This window comes from Mobula hypostoma, chromosome 9 (genome assembly GCF_963921235.1).
Source record: "Mobula hypostoma chromosome 9, sMobHyp1.1, whole genome shotgun sequence".
NCBI classification, from domain to species: Eukaryota; Metazoa; Chordata; class Chondrichthyes; order Myliobatiformes; family Myliobatidae; genus Mobula; species Mobula hypostoma.
The window spans coordinates 143,012,957-143,033,949 of record NC_086105.1 but is presented as its reverse complement, the minus strand read 5'-3'; the positions used below and the strand labels follow the sequence as shown (position 1 = coordinate 143,033,949).

The window sequence follows — 20,993 nt, the reverse complement described above, 5'->3', positions numbered from 1 at the left end:
AAGGGATATGAGAGGGTCATGGGACAGGAGGCCTAAGGAGAAAGAAAAGTGGGAGGGGTGAAGCCCAGAGGATGGGCAAGGGGTATAGTGAGAGGGACAGAGGGAGAAAAAGGAGAGAGAGAAAAAGAATGAGTGTATATAAATAAATAAGTAACGGATAAGGTACGAGGAGGAGGTGGGGCATTAGCAGAAGTTAGAGAAGTCAATGTTCATGCTATCAGGTTGGAGGCTACCCAGATGGAATATAAGGTGTTGCTCCTCCAACCTGAGTGTGGCTTCCTCTTTACAGCAGAGGAGGCTATGGATAGACATGTCAGAATGGGAATGGGACGTGGAATTAAAATGTGTGGCCACTGGGAGACCCTGCTTTCTCTGGGGTGATATACTGCATCCGGTGCTCTCGATCCAGCCTTCTATATATCAGCGAGACCCAACGCAGACTGGGGGATCATTTCGCTGAACACCTGCGCTCTGTCGGCAGAGAAAGCAGGATCTCCCAGTGGCCACACATTTTAATTCCATGTCCCAATCCCATTCTGATATGTCTATCCATGGCCTCCTCTACTGCTGTGGAAGTACAGGAAATGCTAACAACACTCGACAATATTTCTCACCCTCTGAATGCCACCTTGGCAAAACAAAGGAGCACTTTTAGTAATAGACAAAGACAACAGCACTGCTCCAAAGAGCACTATAAGAGGTCATCTTACCCTTGGCTATTAGGGTCGATAACATGTCAAGCTATAGCCAGGGAAGTGATGACCCCCTTCTGTTAGTTTGAGGTAACATAATTTTTATTCTTTCTTACTGCTCCTCTAATATTTTTCATTTGTGTATCTGTGCACTTGTAATGCTACTGTGACACTGTAATTTCCTTTGAGATTAATAAAGTATCTACAGGGTGTCAAAGATTATGGGAGATGGCAAGAGAATGGGGTTAAGAGGGAGATTAAATCAGCCATGATAGATTGGGGAAGTGGACTTGGAGGGCTGAATGACCTAATTCTGTTCCTGTGTCTTATGGGCTTATGGTCTTTTGCAGGAATCAGGAAACCCAGATACATATTTCCATGAAAACAACCTGATATTCACAGTGACCAACCTGTTTGCTGCTGGGATGGAGACAACTTCGACCACCCTTCGTTGGGCTATGCTATTGATGATGAAATATCCACAGATTCAGGGTGAGGAGCATCTGACTGATGACAGATTTTCCTCATGTGAGAGCCTGTGCTCGAGCCCTGCTGCTAAGTGCATTAACAATTTCCTCCTGTTCCAGAGAAAGTGCACGATGAAATCACCACAGTGATTGGTTCTGAGCGGTTTCCCAGAACTGGAGATCGGAAAAATTTGCCGTACACCGATGCAGTGATCCACGAAATCCAGAGGTTTGCTAACGTTTTGCCATTGAACCTCATGCACTCAACAACAGAGGATGTGAACTTCAAAGGATATTTCCTGCCAAAGGTACGTGAGGTGAAGTGAGTGACTGATTGTCCCTAAAATGCTGGTAATTCTTCTAGGGAATGTGCAAATGGATTATTTCTGCTTTATTTTCTGATTTCTGTGTGTGATTTTATATAGTAAATAAAAAAAGAGCTTTGGCCAATGGCTAATCTGGACGTTGGAAGTTTGGAATGGAGGGAATTCAATCAGGTCCATTGCCCAAGGATAAAAAGGCAGAAGCAGGTCATGACAGTGAAAAACATATAAATGTAGAAACATCGAAAATAGGTGCAGGAGTAGGCCATACGGCCCTTCGAGCCTGCACCGCCATTCAGTATGATCATGGCTGATCATCCAACTCAGAACCCTGTACCAGCCTTCCCTCTATACCCCCTGATCCCTTTAGCCACAAGGGCCATATCTAACTCCCTCTTAAATATAGTCAATGAACTGGCCTCAACTGTTTCCTGTGACAGAGAATCCCACAGATTCACCACTCTCTGTGTGAAGAAGTTTTTCCTAATTTCGGTCCTAAAAGGCTTCCCCTTTATCCTGTGTAAAAAATGCAAGACTGAGTATACGGCTGCTGGAAAACGATGTTGGAGAGGTAATAAGGGGAACTGAAAAAAGATATTGCATCAGTCATCACTGTGGAAGACACTAACAGTATGGTGGAAGTTCCAAATGTCAGGTGTCATGAAGTGTGTGAAGTTACCACAACAAGAGAGAAGGTTCTTGGGAAACTGAAAGATCTAAAGTTAGATAAGTCACCTGGACCAGATGGTGTACATCACTTCTGAAAGTCTGGCTGAAGAGATTGTGAAGGCTTTAGTAATCATCTTTCAAGATTCTGTAATGGTTCAGAAAGTCTGGAAAATTACAAATGTCCTTTCACTCTTCAAGAAGGGAGAGAGGCAGAAGAAAGAAAACTATAGACCAATTAGTCTGACCTCGGTGGTTGGGAAGAAGTTGGAGTCGATTATTAAGGATGAGGTCTCAGGTACTTGGAGGCACATGATAAAATAGGTTGTAGTTAGCGTAGTCTGACAAATCTGTTGGGAGTCTTTGAAGAAAGAACTAGCAGGATAGACAAAGTAGAATTGGTTGATGTTGTGTACTTGGATTTTAAGAAGGTCTGTGACATACATGAGGCTGCTTAACAAGCTATGAGCACTTATTATTACAAGGAAAGTTTTAGCATGGATAAAGCAGTGGCTGATTGGCGGGAGGTAAAGAGTGGGAGTAAAGGGAGCCTTCCTGTGTGGCTGCCAGTGACTAATGATGTTCCACAGGGGCCTATGTTGGGATTGATTCTTGGTTATGCTATACAGTGCCTATGAGAAGCATTCACTAACCCCCCCCCCCACCACCACCACCACCACCACCACCACCAGAAGTTTTTGTGTTTTATTGTTTTAAAACATTGAATCACAGTGGATTTAATTTGGATTTTTGACACGGACCAACAGAAAAAGAATATTTCATGCCAAAGTAAAAACAGATCTCTACAAAGTGTTCCAAGTTAATTACTACTATAAAACACAAATAATTGACTGCGCAATTATTCACCCCCTTCAGGTCAGTAATAGATGAACCTTTGGTAGCAATTACAGATTTGACTCTTTGTGGATTGGTCTTTATCAGCTTTGCACTTCTAGTCACTGCAATTATTCCCTGTTCTTCTTTACAAAACTGCTCAAGCTCTGTCAGATTGCATGGGGATCCTGACTGAAAAGCCCTTTTCAAGTTCAGCCACAAATCCCCAACTGGCTTGAGATCCGGACTGTGACTTGGCCACTCCAGGACATTAACATTGTGTTTTTAAGCCATTTCTGAGTAGCTTTTGCTTTAAGCTCGGGCTTATTGTCTTGCTGGAAAACAAATCTTCTCCCAAGTCACAGTTCTCTTGCAGACTACATCTGGGTTTCTTCTAGGATTTTCCTGTATGTTGCTACATTCATTTTACCCTCTGCCTTCACAAACCTTCCAGGACCTGCTGTAGTCAAGCATTCCCAAAGCATGATGCAGCCACCACCATGCTACAATGACAATGTAGGAATGGTGTGTTCTTGATTATGTGCAGTGTTTGATTATGGCAAATGTAGCATTTAGTCTGATGGCCAAAATGCTGAATTCTGGTTTCATCAGACCTTCTTCCAGATGATATCTGAGTCTTCCCTATGTCTTCTGGCAAACTCTAGCCAAGATTTCATATGAGTTTTTACAGCAATGGCTTTCTCTTTGCCACTCTCCGAGAAAGCTGCAACTGGTGAAGCACCCGGGTCACAGTTGATTCTGTCACTCCCATCTCAGCCATTGCAGGTTCAAATTCCAGAGTGCTCATAGGTCTCTTGGTAACATCCCTCACGTGTCTTCTGTTTCCTGGTCACTCAGTTTTGGAGGAAAGCTTGCTCTCAGCAGATTTACAGTTGTGCCATTTTCCTTCCATTTTTTGATGATTGACTTAACTGCACTCCAAGGGATAGTCAGTGACTTGGAAATTTTCTTGTATCCATCTCCTGATTTGTGTTTTTCAATAACCTTTACGTGAAGTTGCTTGGAGTGTTCTTCTGTCTTCACAGTGTAGTTTTTACCAAGTTACTGACTCACCAGAGTTGGACCTTCCAGATACAGGTGTATTGTTCCTACAATCGATTGAAACACCTTGACTCCACACAGTGATCTCCATTTACCTAATTGTGTGACTTCTAAGACCAACTGGCTGCATCTGTGATGATTTGGTGTGTCATATTAAAGGGGGTGAATACTTATGCAATCAATTATATTCTGTTTTACATTTGTAATTAATTTAGATCTCTTTGTAGCAATCTGTTTTCACTTTTCTGTTGATCAGTGTCTAGAATCCAAATTTATCCACTCTGATTCAATGCTGTAAGACAACAAAACATGAAAACTTCTGGGGGGTGTATACTTTTTATATGCACTGCATGTTAATGTTTTGTATGATGGAATTGATGGCATTTTGCAAATTTTGCAGATAATATGAAGATGGGTGGAGGAGCAAGTAGTTTTGAGGAAGTAGAGAGACTATAGAAGGACATGGATTAGGGGAATGGGCAAAGAAATGGTAGATGGAGCACTGTATCTGGAAGTGTATGGTCATTCACTTTGGTATAAGAAATGAAAGGGCTGACTATTTTCTAAATGGGAGAGAAAAAAACAAACAACTGAGGTTCAAAGGGCCTTGGGAGTACTTGTGCAGAATTCCCTAAAGGTTAATTTGCAGGTTGAGTGAGGAAGGCAAATGCAATGTTAGCATTAATTTGTGTCGCCGCCCACAGCTGCAATCTATTAATTCAATTTGCTGACAACACTACACTGATTGGCCTAATCTGCAGTAATAACGAGGCAGCCTATAGAGAAGATGTCATCACCCTGACACACTGGTGTCAGGAAAGCAACCTCTCCCTCTGTGTCGCAAAAACGAAGGAGCTGGTTGTGAGCTACAGGAGGAATGCAGACAGGCTAAACCCTATTGACATCAATGGATCTGGGGTTGAGAGGGTGAACAGCTTTAAGTTCCTCGGCATAAACATCACCGACGATCTCACATGGTCTGCACACGCCGACTGTGTGGCGAAAAAGGCACAACAGCGCCTCTTTCACCTCACACGGTTGAAGAAGTTTTGATATGGGCCCCCAAATCCTAAGAACTTTCTACATGGGCACAATTGAGAGCATCCTGATTGGCTGCGTCACTGACTGGTATGGGAACTGTACTTCCCTCAATTGCAGAACTCTGCAGAGAGTGCTGCAGACAGGCCAGCACATCTGTAGATGTGAACTTCTCACTATTCAGGGCATTTATAAAGACAAGTGTGTAAAAAGTGCCCAAATGGATCATTGAGGACCTGAGTCACCCCAACCACAAACTGTTCCAGCTGCTACCATCCGGGAAACGATACCGCAGCATAAAAGCCAGGACCAACAGGCTACGGGACAGCTTCTTCCACCAGGCCATCAGACTGATTAATTGATGCTGTTGCTACTGTATTTCTATGTTATATTGACTCTCCTGTTGTACATACTACTAATTATAAATTACTATAAATTGCACATTGCACATTTACACGGAGACGTAATGTAAATATTTTTGCTCCTCATGTATATGAAGGATGTAAGTAATAAAGTCAATTCAATTCAATTCTATTTCAAGATGAATGGAATATTAAAACAAGGATGAAATGTTGAAACTTTATAAATTTCTGGTGAGGCCTCACCTGGACTATTGTGAGCAGGTTTTGGCCCCTTTTCTTAGAAAGGATGAGCTGAAACTGGAGATGGTTCAAAAGAAGTTCACAGAAATAATTCCAGGTTTGAATATTTGTCATATGAAGAGCATTTAATAGCTCTGAGCCTGTACTCAATAGAATTCAGAAGAATGAACAATGACCTCATTGAAACATGTTGAATGGTGAAAGGCCTTGATAGAGTGGACGTGGAGTAGATGTTTCCTGTGGTGGGAGAGTCTAAAACTAAAGGACATTGACTTAGAACAGAGGAGTGTCCTTTTAGAATGGAAATGAGGTGGAATTTCTTTAGCCAGAGTGTGATGAATCTGTTAATTCGATGCCACAGGCAGCTGTGGAGGACAGGTCTTTATGTATATTTAAGGCAGAGGTTGATTGATTTTTGATTGGTCAGGTCATGAAGGGATAAGGGGAGAAGGCAGGAAAATGGGGCTGAGAGGAAAATTGGATCAGACATGGTGAAATGGTGGAGCAGACTCAATGGGCCAAATGGCCTAATTCTGCTCCGATATCATATAGTCTAATAAAAGCTCATGTAGTGTTCAAACTTTTTGGAAAGGACTTGCATGTGTACAGTGGACAAGAGATGGAGGGCAACTTGCACAAATGGACTAATTGTTCTAATTGTGTTCCTCCATGTATAATTTTTCTTTTTATGTTATGTCTCTAATGCTATGTGCTTGAGTTACTGCTGCAAGTAGGAGTCTTATTACCACTGATCATAGATGCGATGATAATCTTGACCTGAGCTGAAGCCTACTTCATGTGAAGGAATAAATTTAAAAAGTTAGTAATGAATCCCAAAGAGTTTTACTATAACTTTATCATTCAAGATGTAACACTGAGATTTTAAACCCTTACGTGGTGGATACAGCCTCATTCATCACATGCATCTTGCTCTTCAGCATTAAGCACTTTACAAGGAGTGCTGATACAAGAAAGCAGCTTGCATTATCAAGGACCTCCATCATCAAAGCCATGCCCTCATCTCAGTACTGCCTTTTGAGTAGGAGGTTCAGAAGCCTTCAGTTCCACACCACCAGATTCAGGAGAGGCTGTTACCCTGAACCATTCCGCTCCTGAACCAGTGTCTATCACTCAGAATTGATTCTATGTCCTGCAGACTCATTTTCAAGAACTCTTAACAACTTATGGTCTTAGTATTTTTTTAATTGCATGTTTTGTTTTCTTTTGCATGTTTGTTTGTTTGTTAGACTTTGTTTATGTATAGATTTTCATAAAGTTGTATTGTATTACTTTTTTCCTGTAAATGTCTGCAAGAAAATGGATCTCAAGACAACATGTATGTATTTTAATAATATTGACGTTGAAATTTGAGCTTACCACTATGTGAGGTAAGAGTTTGAAATGGGATCCATGAGAAGATTTGCATGCTCTTCCCATGTGCGCATGGGTTTCCTATGGGGGTTTCACTTGCCTCTCACAGTCCAAAGGCACACTGATTAGTTGGTTAATCGGCCACTGTAAATTGTCATGAGATTAGCCTTGGATGATGTGGCTCGGTGGGCCAGAAAGGCCTGTTCTGCACTCTGGCTCTAAACAAATAAATGAATTAAACAAATAAAATAAATTTGAGGGATATCTTTCTTGCTCAGAGGTATTGACGACCAGCAACAAACGCACTTTCAACTTAATAAGATATTGGGGCATAGCTGAAGCAAGGAATGATGATTTTATAAGCATTTTTAAGATGAGAGAGGTGTAAAGTGACAGAGAGAGAATTCTGGACGTCCATATCTCTGAAGTTGGTGACACAGCTGACCTTCGCAGAGTGAAATACATTGAAGATCTAAGAAATACAAATGTACCTGGAAGTGTGGAATAGCTGCCACGTTTATTAATTCTGTTCCAGTAGAAATACTTTTCAGTGATAATTCTCAAAAGGAATAACAACGTAAATTGTAAATTATATTCTTAGGGCACGCCAGTGATCCCTTTGCTAACCTCGGTGCTGTATGACAAAACTCAATGGGAAAACCCAAATGACTTCAACCCTTCCAACTTTCTGGATGCTGATGGGAAGTTTGTGAAGAGAGATGCCTTTACTCCTTTTTCTATGGGTAAGAAGGTTTAAATTATTGGATTTAATGTTGGTGTGATTTCCCCTCTGACCTTGGCCCATTGAACAAAGGAACAGCAGTGTCAAGGATAAGCAGTTTCAGACGGTAAAGCAGATACATGTGGATGGTGGAAATGGGTGTCATTCAGCATGGAAAAAGGCCACTAAGCCTGGACGAGGTGAATAAGGACAGGGGAGACGGGAATTAATACCATAGCCTGAATGATGGGGAAACACAAGATAGTTGGAAATCGAAATTGAAAGAAAAAGCAGAGAACATACGGCAAGCCAGGCAGCATATATGCAGAAAGAAATAGAGTTAATGTTTTAGGTCAGATACCTTGCATTCCCATTATAAAATGTTACTGTTCAGTGTCTTGGGTTGAGGGTGAATAACTCTGGTTTTTGAAAATTGACATTGTTTTGCAGGACGCAGGGCCTGTGCGGGGGAGAGTCTGGCCAGGATGGAGCTTTTTCTGTTCTTTACCATCCTGATGCAAAGGTTCAGGTTTCAAGTCCCGCCAAACATTACCAATCTGGAGCTTACGTCTGGTGTGGGTTTCACCTCATTCCCAAAGTACCAGAACGTGTGTGCAGTCCGTCGCTGATACAAATACAACATTCCATGACCTGTCTTGTTTTTCTCTCCTTTTCATTGCCTTTTATATCACTACAATGTATGCTTCTTTGTGTGTTTTGGTCTGAATTATAGAGAAGCGATCAATAGTGGATACTTAACCTCACTGCAAATCACCAGACATTTTCCTGAGATTGAGAACACCATGAATGGGGAAATGCCCAGAGTTAACAGATGAATTAGACAGTCACCAAGCACTGTCACCTCCCCTTCCACCCTCCATGCCCCCACCAATCATTTCACAGGACATTCACTAAGAATTAATAAAATAACATTCCTTCAATATTTCTGATGATATTCTGCAATCAACATACCGTAAATGATTTTCAGGGATCAGGAGTTTAATATCGAACCAACATATGTGGCTAGAGGGACATACTCTTGATGAGTTTCAGCACCTTAGCTCTGAGGTACAACATGGTGTGCTGCAATCTCAGATTCAAAAGGTTCAAGGTCAAGTTCCTCACTAGTGATTTCAGTGCAATTTGGAAATGGTGGCGGGAGAGATATGGGTAATGGTGGTATCCTCAGCAGCTGCACAGAAGCCCTGGGAAAAGGCCACTACCTCTGGCATCTTGACCAGGTGCTAAAGGCAGTGTCAGAAAGTATCTCTTTGGACATTAACCAAAGTTGGCAACTTCACCGACACAGAAAGCCCATAGCCTTTGTCAAAGCTGAAAACCAACCAAAGCCTCAGCCCAAATGACCAGCAGACTTGCTTGGGGTGGCATCTGACTGGCTACTGAAAGCCGAACTTGGCAAGCAAGTAAAGTTCCCTGATTTCATCACAGCATCATCCCTGAGGGCTGACATGGTCATTCTGTCAGAAACCTCAAAGCAGGGGTTCATGGTAGAACTGACAGTGCCCCAGGAAGACCGATAGAATGCAAGAAGCCAAATACCAGTGGCTGGTAGAGTAGTGCCAGAAACAGGGGTGGAGGGCACGATGTGAGCCTATAGAGGTGGAGTGCAGAGGTTTTCCTGGCTGCTCACTGTGCAGAACCTACTCTCTCCTTGGAATAATGGGGGGGGGGCGGGCTGCAGAGGAAAGAACGATCAAGACCACCTCAGAGGCTGCTGAGTGAGCCTCCAGATGGAGATTGATCAAGCGGTGTATGTCATGGGCCAATGCTACTGGGACACAAGCCAGGGTCTGATCCACCCTGGCTGGGTCATCTGGGTGAGAGTGCCTGATGTTGTAAAGCCCGAAACACCCAACGACCCCAGGTTACAATACTAATTACGTGTCCCACTACATTGTGTGAGGTTTCTCTGATAGGTAAATATGGGTATCGACTAAGAACAATGATTAGCTAATGATCAATACTGTCGTTGGGCAAGTCAGTAAGAAACTCTACCCAGCTACAGGTGACGTACTAGACATTGTTCTCTGAAAATGCTAGAACATCTCAAGATATAACTAAGTATGAGAAGGATAGCGTAGGGGACAGAACGTCCGAGAGAAAGGGGAAGGATATAAGGAACTGATGTTGTATCCAGGCTAGCTTTGGCAGAAAATAATTATAACTAACCAATGATGATTTTACATCTCATAGTATATTAGCATATGATCGAAACTATTAACATGTGAGCGAAACTATTAACATGTGATCGAAACTATTCTAAAATTGTCTTAACTCGCGTCATTTTAAGATTTCCTGCTTACGTGATGATCAATGTTATAAATTTTGAAGAATTGTGATTTGGGGCAGGGTAGTGTCTGGACTGGCTCTTTGGGAGATCAGTCTGTAACTTCCCCCATAGCATGCTATGAATAAAGAGTAAAGTTTGATGAAATATTGCTTGTGTTATTGTGTCCCTGGTATTTACGCTCTTGCATCGGGTGGATCCGTCTTGACAATTTGGCGAGCCAGCCAGGAGTCCAAGACGAGGCATCCCCATGAGACGGCGTCAGTGATCAGCTCAGCAGCAGTGACCTGAGACGGATGGGCCTACAGGGTAAGATTTACATTGATCTCTCTCATTAATTCTCCACCTTGACAACCCCTTCGTCTGGCGTGTAATCCTCTGACGGACTCCTTCAGAAACCTGAGTTGAGGATCGCCCGAGTACCACAGGTCAGAAGATTCGGGGTAACAGAGGAACCGACTAGGTATTGTGAGTATTAAAGTCTGCGGGGTAACAGAGGACCCGACTAGGTATTGTGAGTATCAAAGTCTGCAGGGTAACAGAGGACCCGACTAGGTATTGTGGGTATTAAAGTCTGCGGGGTAACAGAGGTCCCGACTGGGTATTGTGAGTTTTAAAGTCTGTGAGTACTGAAGAATTGGGCAGTGGATCATCAAGTGATCTATTACATTTTTCTTTGGGTGCGTCACCTCGAATTGGGCAGTGGGTTAGTAGCAGTAACCTATTACAGTTTGAAGCTGGTGACCATTCTAATTGCTGTGTGTGTGGGGATGGGGGTGGGGTGGGGGGCGGGTTGCGTAACTCGGTAAATTGACCAACGCAGGACAGAGCAGAAGTTTGGTCAAACACAGGGGAAGAGGCTCTCTCCTGCAGTCTATCCGGATGTTGTAAATACGTTTTGGGGTACGCTTACGACAATTTGCCTGTCTCAGCATCCAGCCTTAAACCGGTCGTTAAGAGGGGAAATCCCCCACGCGAAGGTCATGACCCTGAAGTGGATGTGAGAAAAGGAGGCGGATGGCCCACCCGATTAAGAAATATGGGACAACATTAGATAAGTCTGTAAATAACACGCCATTATTTAAACTATGTGGAGATGACCCTGAAAGAGGAAAAGATAACCGAAGGTTATTGGAATGCCGAAAACAGAAATTGGGTCGTGAAATTCGGCCTTTGGGTGGGGCCTGGGACTTAGATAAATGTCTGAAGGCAGAGGAAGCAATTTGGAAACGTAATGCCGGACAAAAATGGAAGGTTTTAATGTCTAACTGGAGAAAAACGGCCGAACATTTAAATAACAGATTTTTTTTTGTCGTGTGCCTGCGTGCGTGCGAGTCTATGCGTGAGCCTCTGCGTGTCCGTACATGCGTCCGTGATGAGGTCTTTTTCATGGCTTTTACAAGGCGCGGATTATTTTTATTTATTAAAAATAAATCCCTTTATTTTTACGATGTCGAGTTGCGATCTCGACACTCAACCCGACACGGATGGAAAGCGTACTCGGGAGCGGACCCAACTAGTGTCGAACCCGAGAAACGGCGCCGATGTTCTTGCGCCACCAGCCGGCGATTAAATAACAGACCTAAGCAAAATAGTTGGGAGTACAATGCACGTCGAAGAGGAAATAATGTATGTGACAGTGAAGGAAATTTGAAATCGTGGGAGACATTAAAAGGACTGTGTGAGGATTATGATACGAATAAGGGAAAACAGAATAGGGAAACAAAAGATAGCCAGGTTAAGGATAGACGACAAGGTAAAGATGAAGCTGGCAAAAGTAAAACTGAGGTACCTCTTGACCTATCTGGACTGCCCATGTTGTTTGATGATAATGAGGCTGAGGAGGAGGAGGTCTGGCGTACCCAACTCCAGCCCACGGCGCCGCCATCCCCATATGACGTTACCGCTACCCAACCCCAGCCGCCTCAGAATACACCCTCCTCAAGCCCAATAGTCTCCCGAACCAGGGGACAACTTCGGCAAAGGAAAGGTAATAATCGCCAGACTAGGAGGCGACGAAACCTTTTCGACGGAGACGGGCCCCTGGTAGACCCTGAGGCCGATACTGACTATGACTCTGGTGCTGATAATGATGATCCTGAAGACCCTCGTCCACCACCCATACTATTCAAGGTAATAGCGAGTCCGAGGAGACCAAGAGGGAGTGGGATTCCAAGGCAATTTCGTAATAGGACTGTTCCCAATCCTAATGCAGCACAGCAGGACCAAGAGGCTAGTATGCAGGTTTATACCCCTTGGAAGTCCCAAGAAATGTGTATGATCCCAAGGGATTTATCGATTTTATGATTGACACAATCCAAATGCTTCAGGCGACACCCCAGGTTCTTTTTAGCTTGTGCTGCATGGCTCTTACCACCAGTGAGCAGGAGAGATGGAAGGAAGCTTTGGGAAATCATGCCAATTGGCAGTCCTTTTCCGCGGCAGTCCCACACGCAAACCGGGTGAATACCACAAAGAAGGCTCTAAGAAAAGCCTTGCAGCGCCCCCTAGAGATCACTAATGTCCTCGAATGCCGCCCAAAGGCCGGGGAGGATGGCAGCGATATTTGGGAACGCTTCTGCTCCCTCTGCAACCTACGCTGGAGATGCCGCTTATAATGCCGGCAATGCCTCGCCCCAGTTTCAAGAAGGAGGCGGTTGAAGGCATAACCCATCTGATAAATCCTTCTGTAAGCAGGGCATTCCAGTCCCCTATCAGTCCCCTTGCAATACACCTATCTTGCCGGTTCCAAAGCCGGGAAGGCCAGATTGGCGGTTAGTGCAGATTCTTCGTAAGATTAATGAGATTGTGCAGCCTAAACATCCGGTAGTCCCTAATCCCACTACGATTCTAAGCAGAATTCCACCGGACTCCCAAATTTTTACCATAGTAGATCTGCAGCATGCATTTTTTTTTTGCAATTCCCCTTGCTCCTGAGTCGCAGTACCCTTTTGTATTTACCTTTCAAGATCAGCAGTACACTTGGAATAGGTTACCCCAAGGTTTCGTGCACTCTCCCACCATTTTCTCGCAGATATTGCACAGGCAGCTTAGAGACTTACAATTTCCCGGGGGCTCTACTGTAATACAGTACGTAGACGACCTCCTACTGGCAAGCCAGTCAGAAACATCAAATGCTCATGACACCAATACACTTCTGAATGCCCTGCACTCGTGGGGATACGTGATCCCACCCCGATAAAGTAAAGGAAGCCCAAAGGCAAGTGAGATTTTTAGGATCCCTTTTGAGTGCAACCGAAAGGCAGCTCACTCCTGAATGGGTGACCCCCATCCTTGCAACCCCTCCCCCCCCCCCCCCCGCCCAGTACGCCGAAAGCCATGAGTGCTTTCCTTGGCCTAGTAAACTTTGGGAGACAGTGGATTCCAAATGTTGCTCTGTATACAAGACATTTGAGCCCTCTGGCTTCCAGTACGCTTAAGGGGCCTCTAGAACTAACTGGGCAACAGAAGGAAGCCTTTGAGGAATTTAAGAAATCGCTCTCGAGGACGCCTGCTCTTAGCCGCCCACTCTATGACCGTCCGTTCCAGCTGTTTCTGAATGTTTTAGATGGCTGCGCCACTGCAGTGCTCACTCAGACACATGGGGATAAGCGCAGCCCTGTTGCCTATTATTCCACTAAGTTAGAGTCCGTAGCGCAGGGATTACTCCCCTACTCATAGATGCTCCCGGCCATTTACTCCCTAGTTACGGCTGCTTCCAACATCACTCTGCAACCGCCATTACAGTGTATTCGTCCCATACTATTGTAGCCCTGCTGACCTGTCACCAGACCCAACATCTTACCCAGGCCAGACTAAGTCGCTATGAAATAGCATTACTTAATAACCCACTCCTCACCTTCGCATACTGTAATGCTATCAACCCCACTACATTTTTAGAGACGGCCCGCATTGAAGTTGGCTTTCACCCGAGAGCTAATCGGCCATCATGTTAAACGGGACGCAGCAGTCCGACGCATGCGCACCGCCAGTCTCAGCAGCGACACCTACCGGAGCAAAAGAGCAGGGCAGCTCTTTCGAGGATCACATTCTGCGAATCACCATCAGCATGTGCAGCATTGGGACAGATCTAACTGCCAGCCATCAATAAGAGATAATTAAATCTTATTGTAATGACGCACTTCGAAACACCCATAAAGCCTTTTGCTGCAGTCAAAGGACAGTGGTGACTATATCACATCCATTTAGGAGAGCACCAACCACATCATCAAGAATAATCAGCATCCTTTGGTGTTACTGCTTCGTATCTTCTATCCAGCATTAGGGTTAAAAAATGGTCAGCCTGATTATGCTGCGTGGAGAAGGTAGGGGGACATTATGGTCAAGAGATGACGCCAAAAGTCGTCGGGAAGCGACAGGGAGAGGGAGAGAACAAGAATCGGATGAGGCCAGGACCGCACGTCTCCAGGATCAGAGACAAACAACAAACAGCAGAAGAGATGAAGAAACGGGGAATGAAAGGACTGCACGTCTCCAGAATGACAACAAGAGGCACAAGGATGGCAGTTAAATGAAGAGGAGCTATATTTGTTTTGTTACGTGTCATTCTTCTTTAATAAACTGAGGTTTTCTATTTCACTTTCCAAAGCAAAGCGATACCAATGGCATTCAGGAAAATGTAATGTTCACTCTGGTCACATCAGACTGCACTACCCTTCTCTCAAAGCGTGCCCCAACGGGTAACCCCATTGCCTAGTCCTCTCTAAAGTTTCTCCACTCCCAGGTAAAGAATACCCTTAAGGATTCCGGACGGCAAGGAACGGAGTGGCCGGACCCGAAAATTGGAGATTCGGTACTGATCAGGAATTGGGAGCGTCCCAAACTTGGACCCCGGTGGAAAGGTCCATTCCAGATACTACTACAAACGCCGACGGCGGTTAAAGTACAAGGCCAGGAACGTTGGATACACCTCGTTGACTGTAAAAGATGGCTCCCAGGCCGCAATTAACCATTTGTGGACTTATTTCTTTGTTGTGTGTTGCAATCGATTCTTTAGAGGAAAGCTTGTTTTATCGAGCACACCAGCGGCTGCATGGTAACCGTACCGCGCGATATCCTTTGGTACAGTCTGTAGAAGCGCTGTTTGTAGCTAACCCATCAGGGCTATGCTGGATAGAACATGACCTAATAGTGGAGGACAGATTAGGGGAAGAATGTAAAGGGATAGAGGGAAAATGTATTGATGGAATAGGTGATAACTATGCTGCGGACCCTGAGTGTTTGGGGATCCGCGAACGGCATGCAGTGGTGGAGGGGAAGAGTGGGTACCTAGTACACGCTGTCGAAGCACCAGGGATTATCCCTTCTGTTTCATTGGAAAGGGATGGGGATGCGTTTCCGCCAGGGTACCCCGGGAAATACCCTGTCTGAAGAGACATTGTTTGGACCACCGATGTAAGATAGACAAGGGAATATTCTCTTTCAAATGTATCCAAGAACAATACGTGCCCCTCTCTGAGAGAATTCAGTATGTATGTGGATATTGTAATGGGATTCGTGTGTCAGATAGTTCAGGAACTTTTAAATACTCCTCCCTGTCTACCGAGGAGTACTTACGGAATGATAAAATAGTTATTCGTAAGAATTCTTGCTACCGGCGAAGACAGGATACGTGTCCTTGTTTAACGGCACCTATACTATGGCCACCACCACTTTACCTACCTTCTTTGCGGTAGGAACAACTGGACCACTCTCTGTTCCCTGCCCGCAGAATGCCCACGTTCGACGACGACTGGTAGCTCGAGCCGTGAGTAAGGAATTCTGCGCTGACTGGAGGAATCCTGTTACTCTGCGCCCTTCTCTGAGCTATGAGTTTCTGAGCGCGCTCTCTCTCTAGGAGGTTCGGCAGGAAGCATAGCTGCAAGAACGGCAACTACCTCATTTGTAGGCTAACGGCATTGGGCAACAGTACGGTGGAAGACCTGGAGGCTGTCAACAGAGAATTGGTGGAGTTACGACACGTGACCAAATGGTTAAGGCGTTCGTCTAGTGATCTGAAGGTCGCTAGTTCGAGCCTCAGCTGTCGCAGCGTGTTTATTTCCTTGAGCAAGGCACTTAACCACACATTGCTCACGTGTCTGTGCGAGTGTTGGGCCCCACACAGACTTCCAATCTGCGCTTTGTAAGGCATGAAAATGCCCGACGCAGGCCTCTCCTGGTCTGAGTCGACGTTCCCCTACGACTCTTTGCACAACAAACCAGGTATGTTGTGGATTATATTTGGCCCAGCGGCGGAGGGCGGGAGGGGGGTCGGGGCGGGTGGTATGCGCCATAGTCGGAGACAAATGCATCACCCATGTTTTTGAGGCAAGTTTCTAAGAAAGGGATGGCTGGTTAGGATGGTTATTTACTGCACGGGCTGATTGTTCTCATTATTATAATTATTGTGTACACACAAAATACTCTGCAGATGCTGGGGTCAAAACAACACTCACAACACGTTGGAGGAACTCAGCAGGTCGGGTAGCATCTGTGGAAATGATCAGTCAACGTTTCGGGCCAGTACCCTCCATCAGGACTGAAGAGGGAAGGGGCAGAGGCCCTATAAAGAAGGTGGGAGGAGGGTGGGAAGGAGAAGGCTGGTAGGTGCCAGGTGAAAAACCAGTAAGGGGAAAGATAAAGGGGTGGTGGAGGGGAAGCAGGGTGGGGATAGGCAGGAAAGGTGAAGAAGGAATAGGGGAAAACACAATGGGTAGTAGAAGGAGGAGGAACCATGAGGGAGGTGATAAGCAGCTGGGGAAGGGGTCAGAGTGAAAATGGGATGGGGGAACGGAGGGGGAGGGAAATACGGAAGTTGGAGAATTCAATGTTCAATAATTATTTTGTGTTGCGTGATAATGACTTGCCTAATTGTTGGCTGTAGAATTTTCAGGGAAAGGATGATGATGCCCTTCTCGACCCCTATTTAATTGGCTCTCATAATATGATAAAAGGGGGGAATGACAGAGTAGAGGAATAGGTAAATATGGGTATCGACTAAGAACAATGATTAGCTAATGATCAATACTGTCGTTGGGCAAGTCAGAAAGAAACCCTACCCAGCAACAGCTGACGTACTAGACATTGTTCTCTGAAAATGCTAGAACATCTCAAGATATAACTAAATATGGGAAGGATAGCGTTGGGGACAGAACGTTCGAGAGAAGGGGAAGGTGTCAATATAAGGAACTGATGTTGTATCCAGGCTAGCTTTGGCAGAACATAATAACTAACCAATGATGATTTTACATCTAACAGTATATTGGCATGTGATCGAAATTATTCTAAAACTGTCTTAACTCGCGTAATTGTACGATTTCCTGCCTGCGGTTTGATCAATGTTATAAATTGTGAAGAATTGTGATTCGGGAGAGGGTAGTGTCTGGACTGGCTCTTTGGGAGATCAGTCTGTAACTTCCCCCATAGCATGCTATGAATAAAGAGTAACGTTTGATGAAGTATTGCTTGTTTTATTGTGTTCCTGATATTTGTGCTCTTGCATCGGGTCGATCCGCCTTGACATTTCAGCATCAGTAGTGGTGGCAGGGGAGACGTCTGATAAAACTTTGCTCAATTTTGGTTTCATAAGACCATAGAACCTTCTTCCAGATGACATCAGAGTCTCCCACATGTCTTCTGGCAAACTCTAGCCAAGATTTCATCAGTTTTTTCAGCAATGGCTTTCTCTTTGCCGCTCTCCCAGAAAGCTGCGACTGGTGGAGCACCCATGTAACAGTTGTATGCTCAGTCTCTCCCATCTCAGCCATTGAAGCTTCGAACTCCAGAGTGGTCATAGGCTTCTTGGTGACAACCCTCACCCGTCCCCTTCTGAAACAGTTACTCAGTGTTTGAGGACGGCTTGCTCTCGGCAGATTTACAGTTGTGCCATTTTCTTTCCATTTTTGATGAGTGAGTTAACTGTAGTCCAAGGGATAGTCAGTGACTTGGAAATTTTCTTGTATCCATCTCCTGACTTGTGCTTTTCCATAACCTTTCCGCGGAGTTTCTTGATGTCACGTACCCCGTGACGGGTTAAAGATAATGGTACTTCTTAATAGCTACGCAATACAGCAACATAAAATCAGATAAATCAAACAGGTTAGCAATGATTTTTTATATTTGTGTGTGTGTGTGTGTGTGTGTGTGTAAAAATATAAAAACTAAGCTTCTTCAAGTCTAGGGGTAAATGGATATAGTCTTACGGTGATGGGTAAAGTGCAGTTCAGTTCGTGGTACTGAGTTGAGTCGTGATGGAGAGAGCGAGCTGTTGTTGTTCTTCAGGTGAGCCGATGCCGTCGATTCTTCCCGTTGTCCTCCGAAATCCTTTAGAAGTCACCGAATGTGACCACAGCAAGGGGACCGTTTTCTATGGTGAAGTTATCAACCTAGGCGAGGGTTGGACACACTAATAACTTCCCATCGGTCACACCTTTTCCATACTGCAAGAGCCACTGATCGATTCTCCTGATCAATCCTCTAAAAAGCCAATTTTCTGTGGGTTCAACAAAGCTCATCCAGTGTACAAAAATCATGTGTCTGTCTGTCTACCAGCTGATCTTCTATTTATCTCACCGTGCTGAACAGCAGCCGTCCATCAAATAACGTTGCCCTCGGTTACGCTGACGACTTACGAGCTGCTCGTTGCTCTCTTCTTCTGTCTCTCCATGGTAATTCAGAAGCTGGCAGTGTCCTTGCAAAAGTGTAAACATGCTGCAGAGAAACCATCACACGATCTCCAAGCAAACTGTGAGCAGTCTTCGCCTCTCTCTCTCTCTCTTAATAACAAGGTGTTTGTGCCGTACACACACTCTCTGTCTCTTTAAAGGCACAGTCAATAAGGGATATTTCAGGATCCCATCACCCTTGGAATGTGTTCTTTTGTATTCATGGTGTCGTTTTTGCCAGGATACTGACTCACCAGCAGCTGCAGCTTCCAGATAAGGGTGTATTTTTTCTGCAATCAATTGAAACACCTTGACTGCATACAGGTCTCCAAAAACAGATCGCCATTTAACGAATTATGTTACTTCTAAAACCAATTGGCTGCACCAGTGATGATTTGATGTGCCATATTAAAGGGATGAAGACTTATGCAATCAATTATTTTGTGTTTTATACTTGTAATTATTTTAGATCACATTGTAGAGATCTGTTTTCAGTTGACACGAAAGAGTATTTTTCTGTTGATCAGCATCAAACAAGCTAAATGAAATCTACTGTGATTCAACGTCGTAAAGTAATAGAAGAAGAAAAATGCCAAGGGGGAGAATAGTTTTTATAGGTACTGTATGCGCACTATACTGTATATTATGAAGAGAAGAGTCCATCTCATTGTACTGAGGAACATTCAATTAAGCTCTCTCTGTATTCATCACTTTTATCCAATTTGAGATGATTTAATTAGCACGATATTTTCAATGTCCTGCATTGTAACAGTTGTCTTTGGGGGTTATTGCTTCGTCTGGACACCTGGGTTGTCTGATTGGTCTTGAATTCATACGAGCTCCAGGATGTATTTCAGGTAGAAATGCCAACCCTTCTTTGCTCGATTGTTATGGAACTTTCTCCGCTGAAACTCAGGGCAAGTTCTGTCTATCGTCAGTGATTTCAGTTCTTTAGATTCTGTATAGTTTGCTTAAGTTCTTGTTAGTTTTGCTGGTTAATTTCTGTGTAGGGCTCTCAGTAATACTCATTGCAATGTTAAATGTTACAGCTGACAAAATGGCTTCTCTGTATTGTTAACTATTTGTAGGGGGTTCTCTGTAGCAGCATGTTTGGGTTACAATTAGTGATAACGGGACGAATTCATTTGCTAGCCAATGGAAGTCATGTTATTCCATCTGTATATGCGGGAACCGGAGGAGAAGCATGGGTTTTTGGTCGAGGAGGAGAGCAGAGGTCGGACGTGACTCGAGCGCTCTGGTGGTCGACGGAGTTCGGAGGGGATCGGGGGTAGGAACTGATACCGAATTTCGTGAGCTCCAGCGAATTACTTGTGCACAAATCTCATACATTTACTGATTTGGCGCCTTTTTTTTTATTTGTTTCTACTAACCCATCACCGAGAAATAATTATAAAGTGTAATTATTTACATTCCTATTGTGTACCGTCTGATATTTTATGTCGTGGGCGTGTACCAGGGTGCAATCACATAGTATCCACAACAACGCGATTATACAGTTGGCGGGGTCGACGCCAGTTTACCCGAGACGAACGGGAGTCAAGTGGGGCATAGTCGCTACATCTGTAAGAGATCTTTAGTTTTGTTTGAATTGCCGATGTCTCTGTGATTCCTGCGCTTAATTTGGCTGGTGACCCTTACAGTACGATCGGGATAGAGAAATAAACTCGGCAAGATAGGTCGTGCGATCAGATCTGACGAAACAGAGTGCCACGGTCAGCGGGCACAGCAGCAGCTACATGGAATGACCGCGAACCTCCCTGCCATCAAGGAAAACCTAAATGACCAGGTAACAGATACACCCCAATCTAGAGAGTACCGCGGCGGGGTGGAGCCGGTGGAAGAGAGTGCTGATAGCTCTCTAAATCCGTCTACTCCGGAGCACTTGAACGCGAGTCGCTAGTCACAGGTTTATAACCCAGTGTTCTCTGGGGTTAGAACTGACGCCGCACAAGTTTCCTACCGAACGAAGTAAAGAGGCTTACGTTATTCACCCCACCTCCCGGTAAAGCTCTGGAATGGGCAACAGCTAAGTGGGGGAGAACGGACCCCGACTGCACTTTTCTTGATCCGTTTAGCGGCGCCCTAAAATGAGTGTTCAATCACCCCATCGGTGGGCTGCAGGAGGCTGCGAGACTTCTTAGCATAAGGCAGGGATCCAGGAGCGTGGCTGACTATTCGGCGGAATTCAGAACTTTGGCTCCAGAGAGTGGATGGAACGGCGAAGG

At 44.7% G+C, this 20,993-nt stretch overlaps 1 protein-coding gene across 1 annotated transcript in view; it reads left to right on the top strand.

The window, feature by feature from the left end:
- The window catches only part of LOC134352287 (uncharacterized), an 88,657-nt gene extending 80,252 nt beyond the window's left edge, over positions 1-8,405 (top strand). Inside the window, exons 16-19 of the mRNA XM_063059576.1 lie at positions 1,043-1,184; positions 1,280-1,467; positions 7,657-7,798; positions 8,227-8,405. Coding sequence (XP_062915646.1) covers positions 1,043-1,184; positions 1,280-1,467; positions 7,657-7,798; positions 8,227-8,405 — 651 coding nt within the window. The remainder of the gene's footprint in view (positions 1-1,042; positions 1,185-1,279; positions 1,468-7,656; positions 7,799-8,226) is intronic.
- Positions 8,406-20,993: the final 12,588 nt, after the last annotated feature.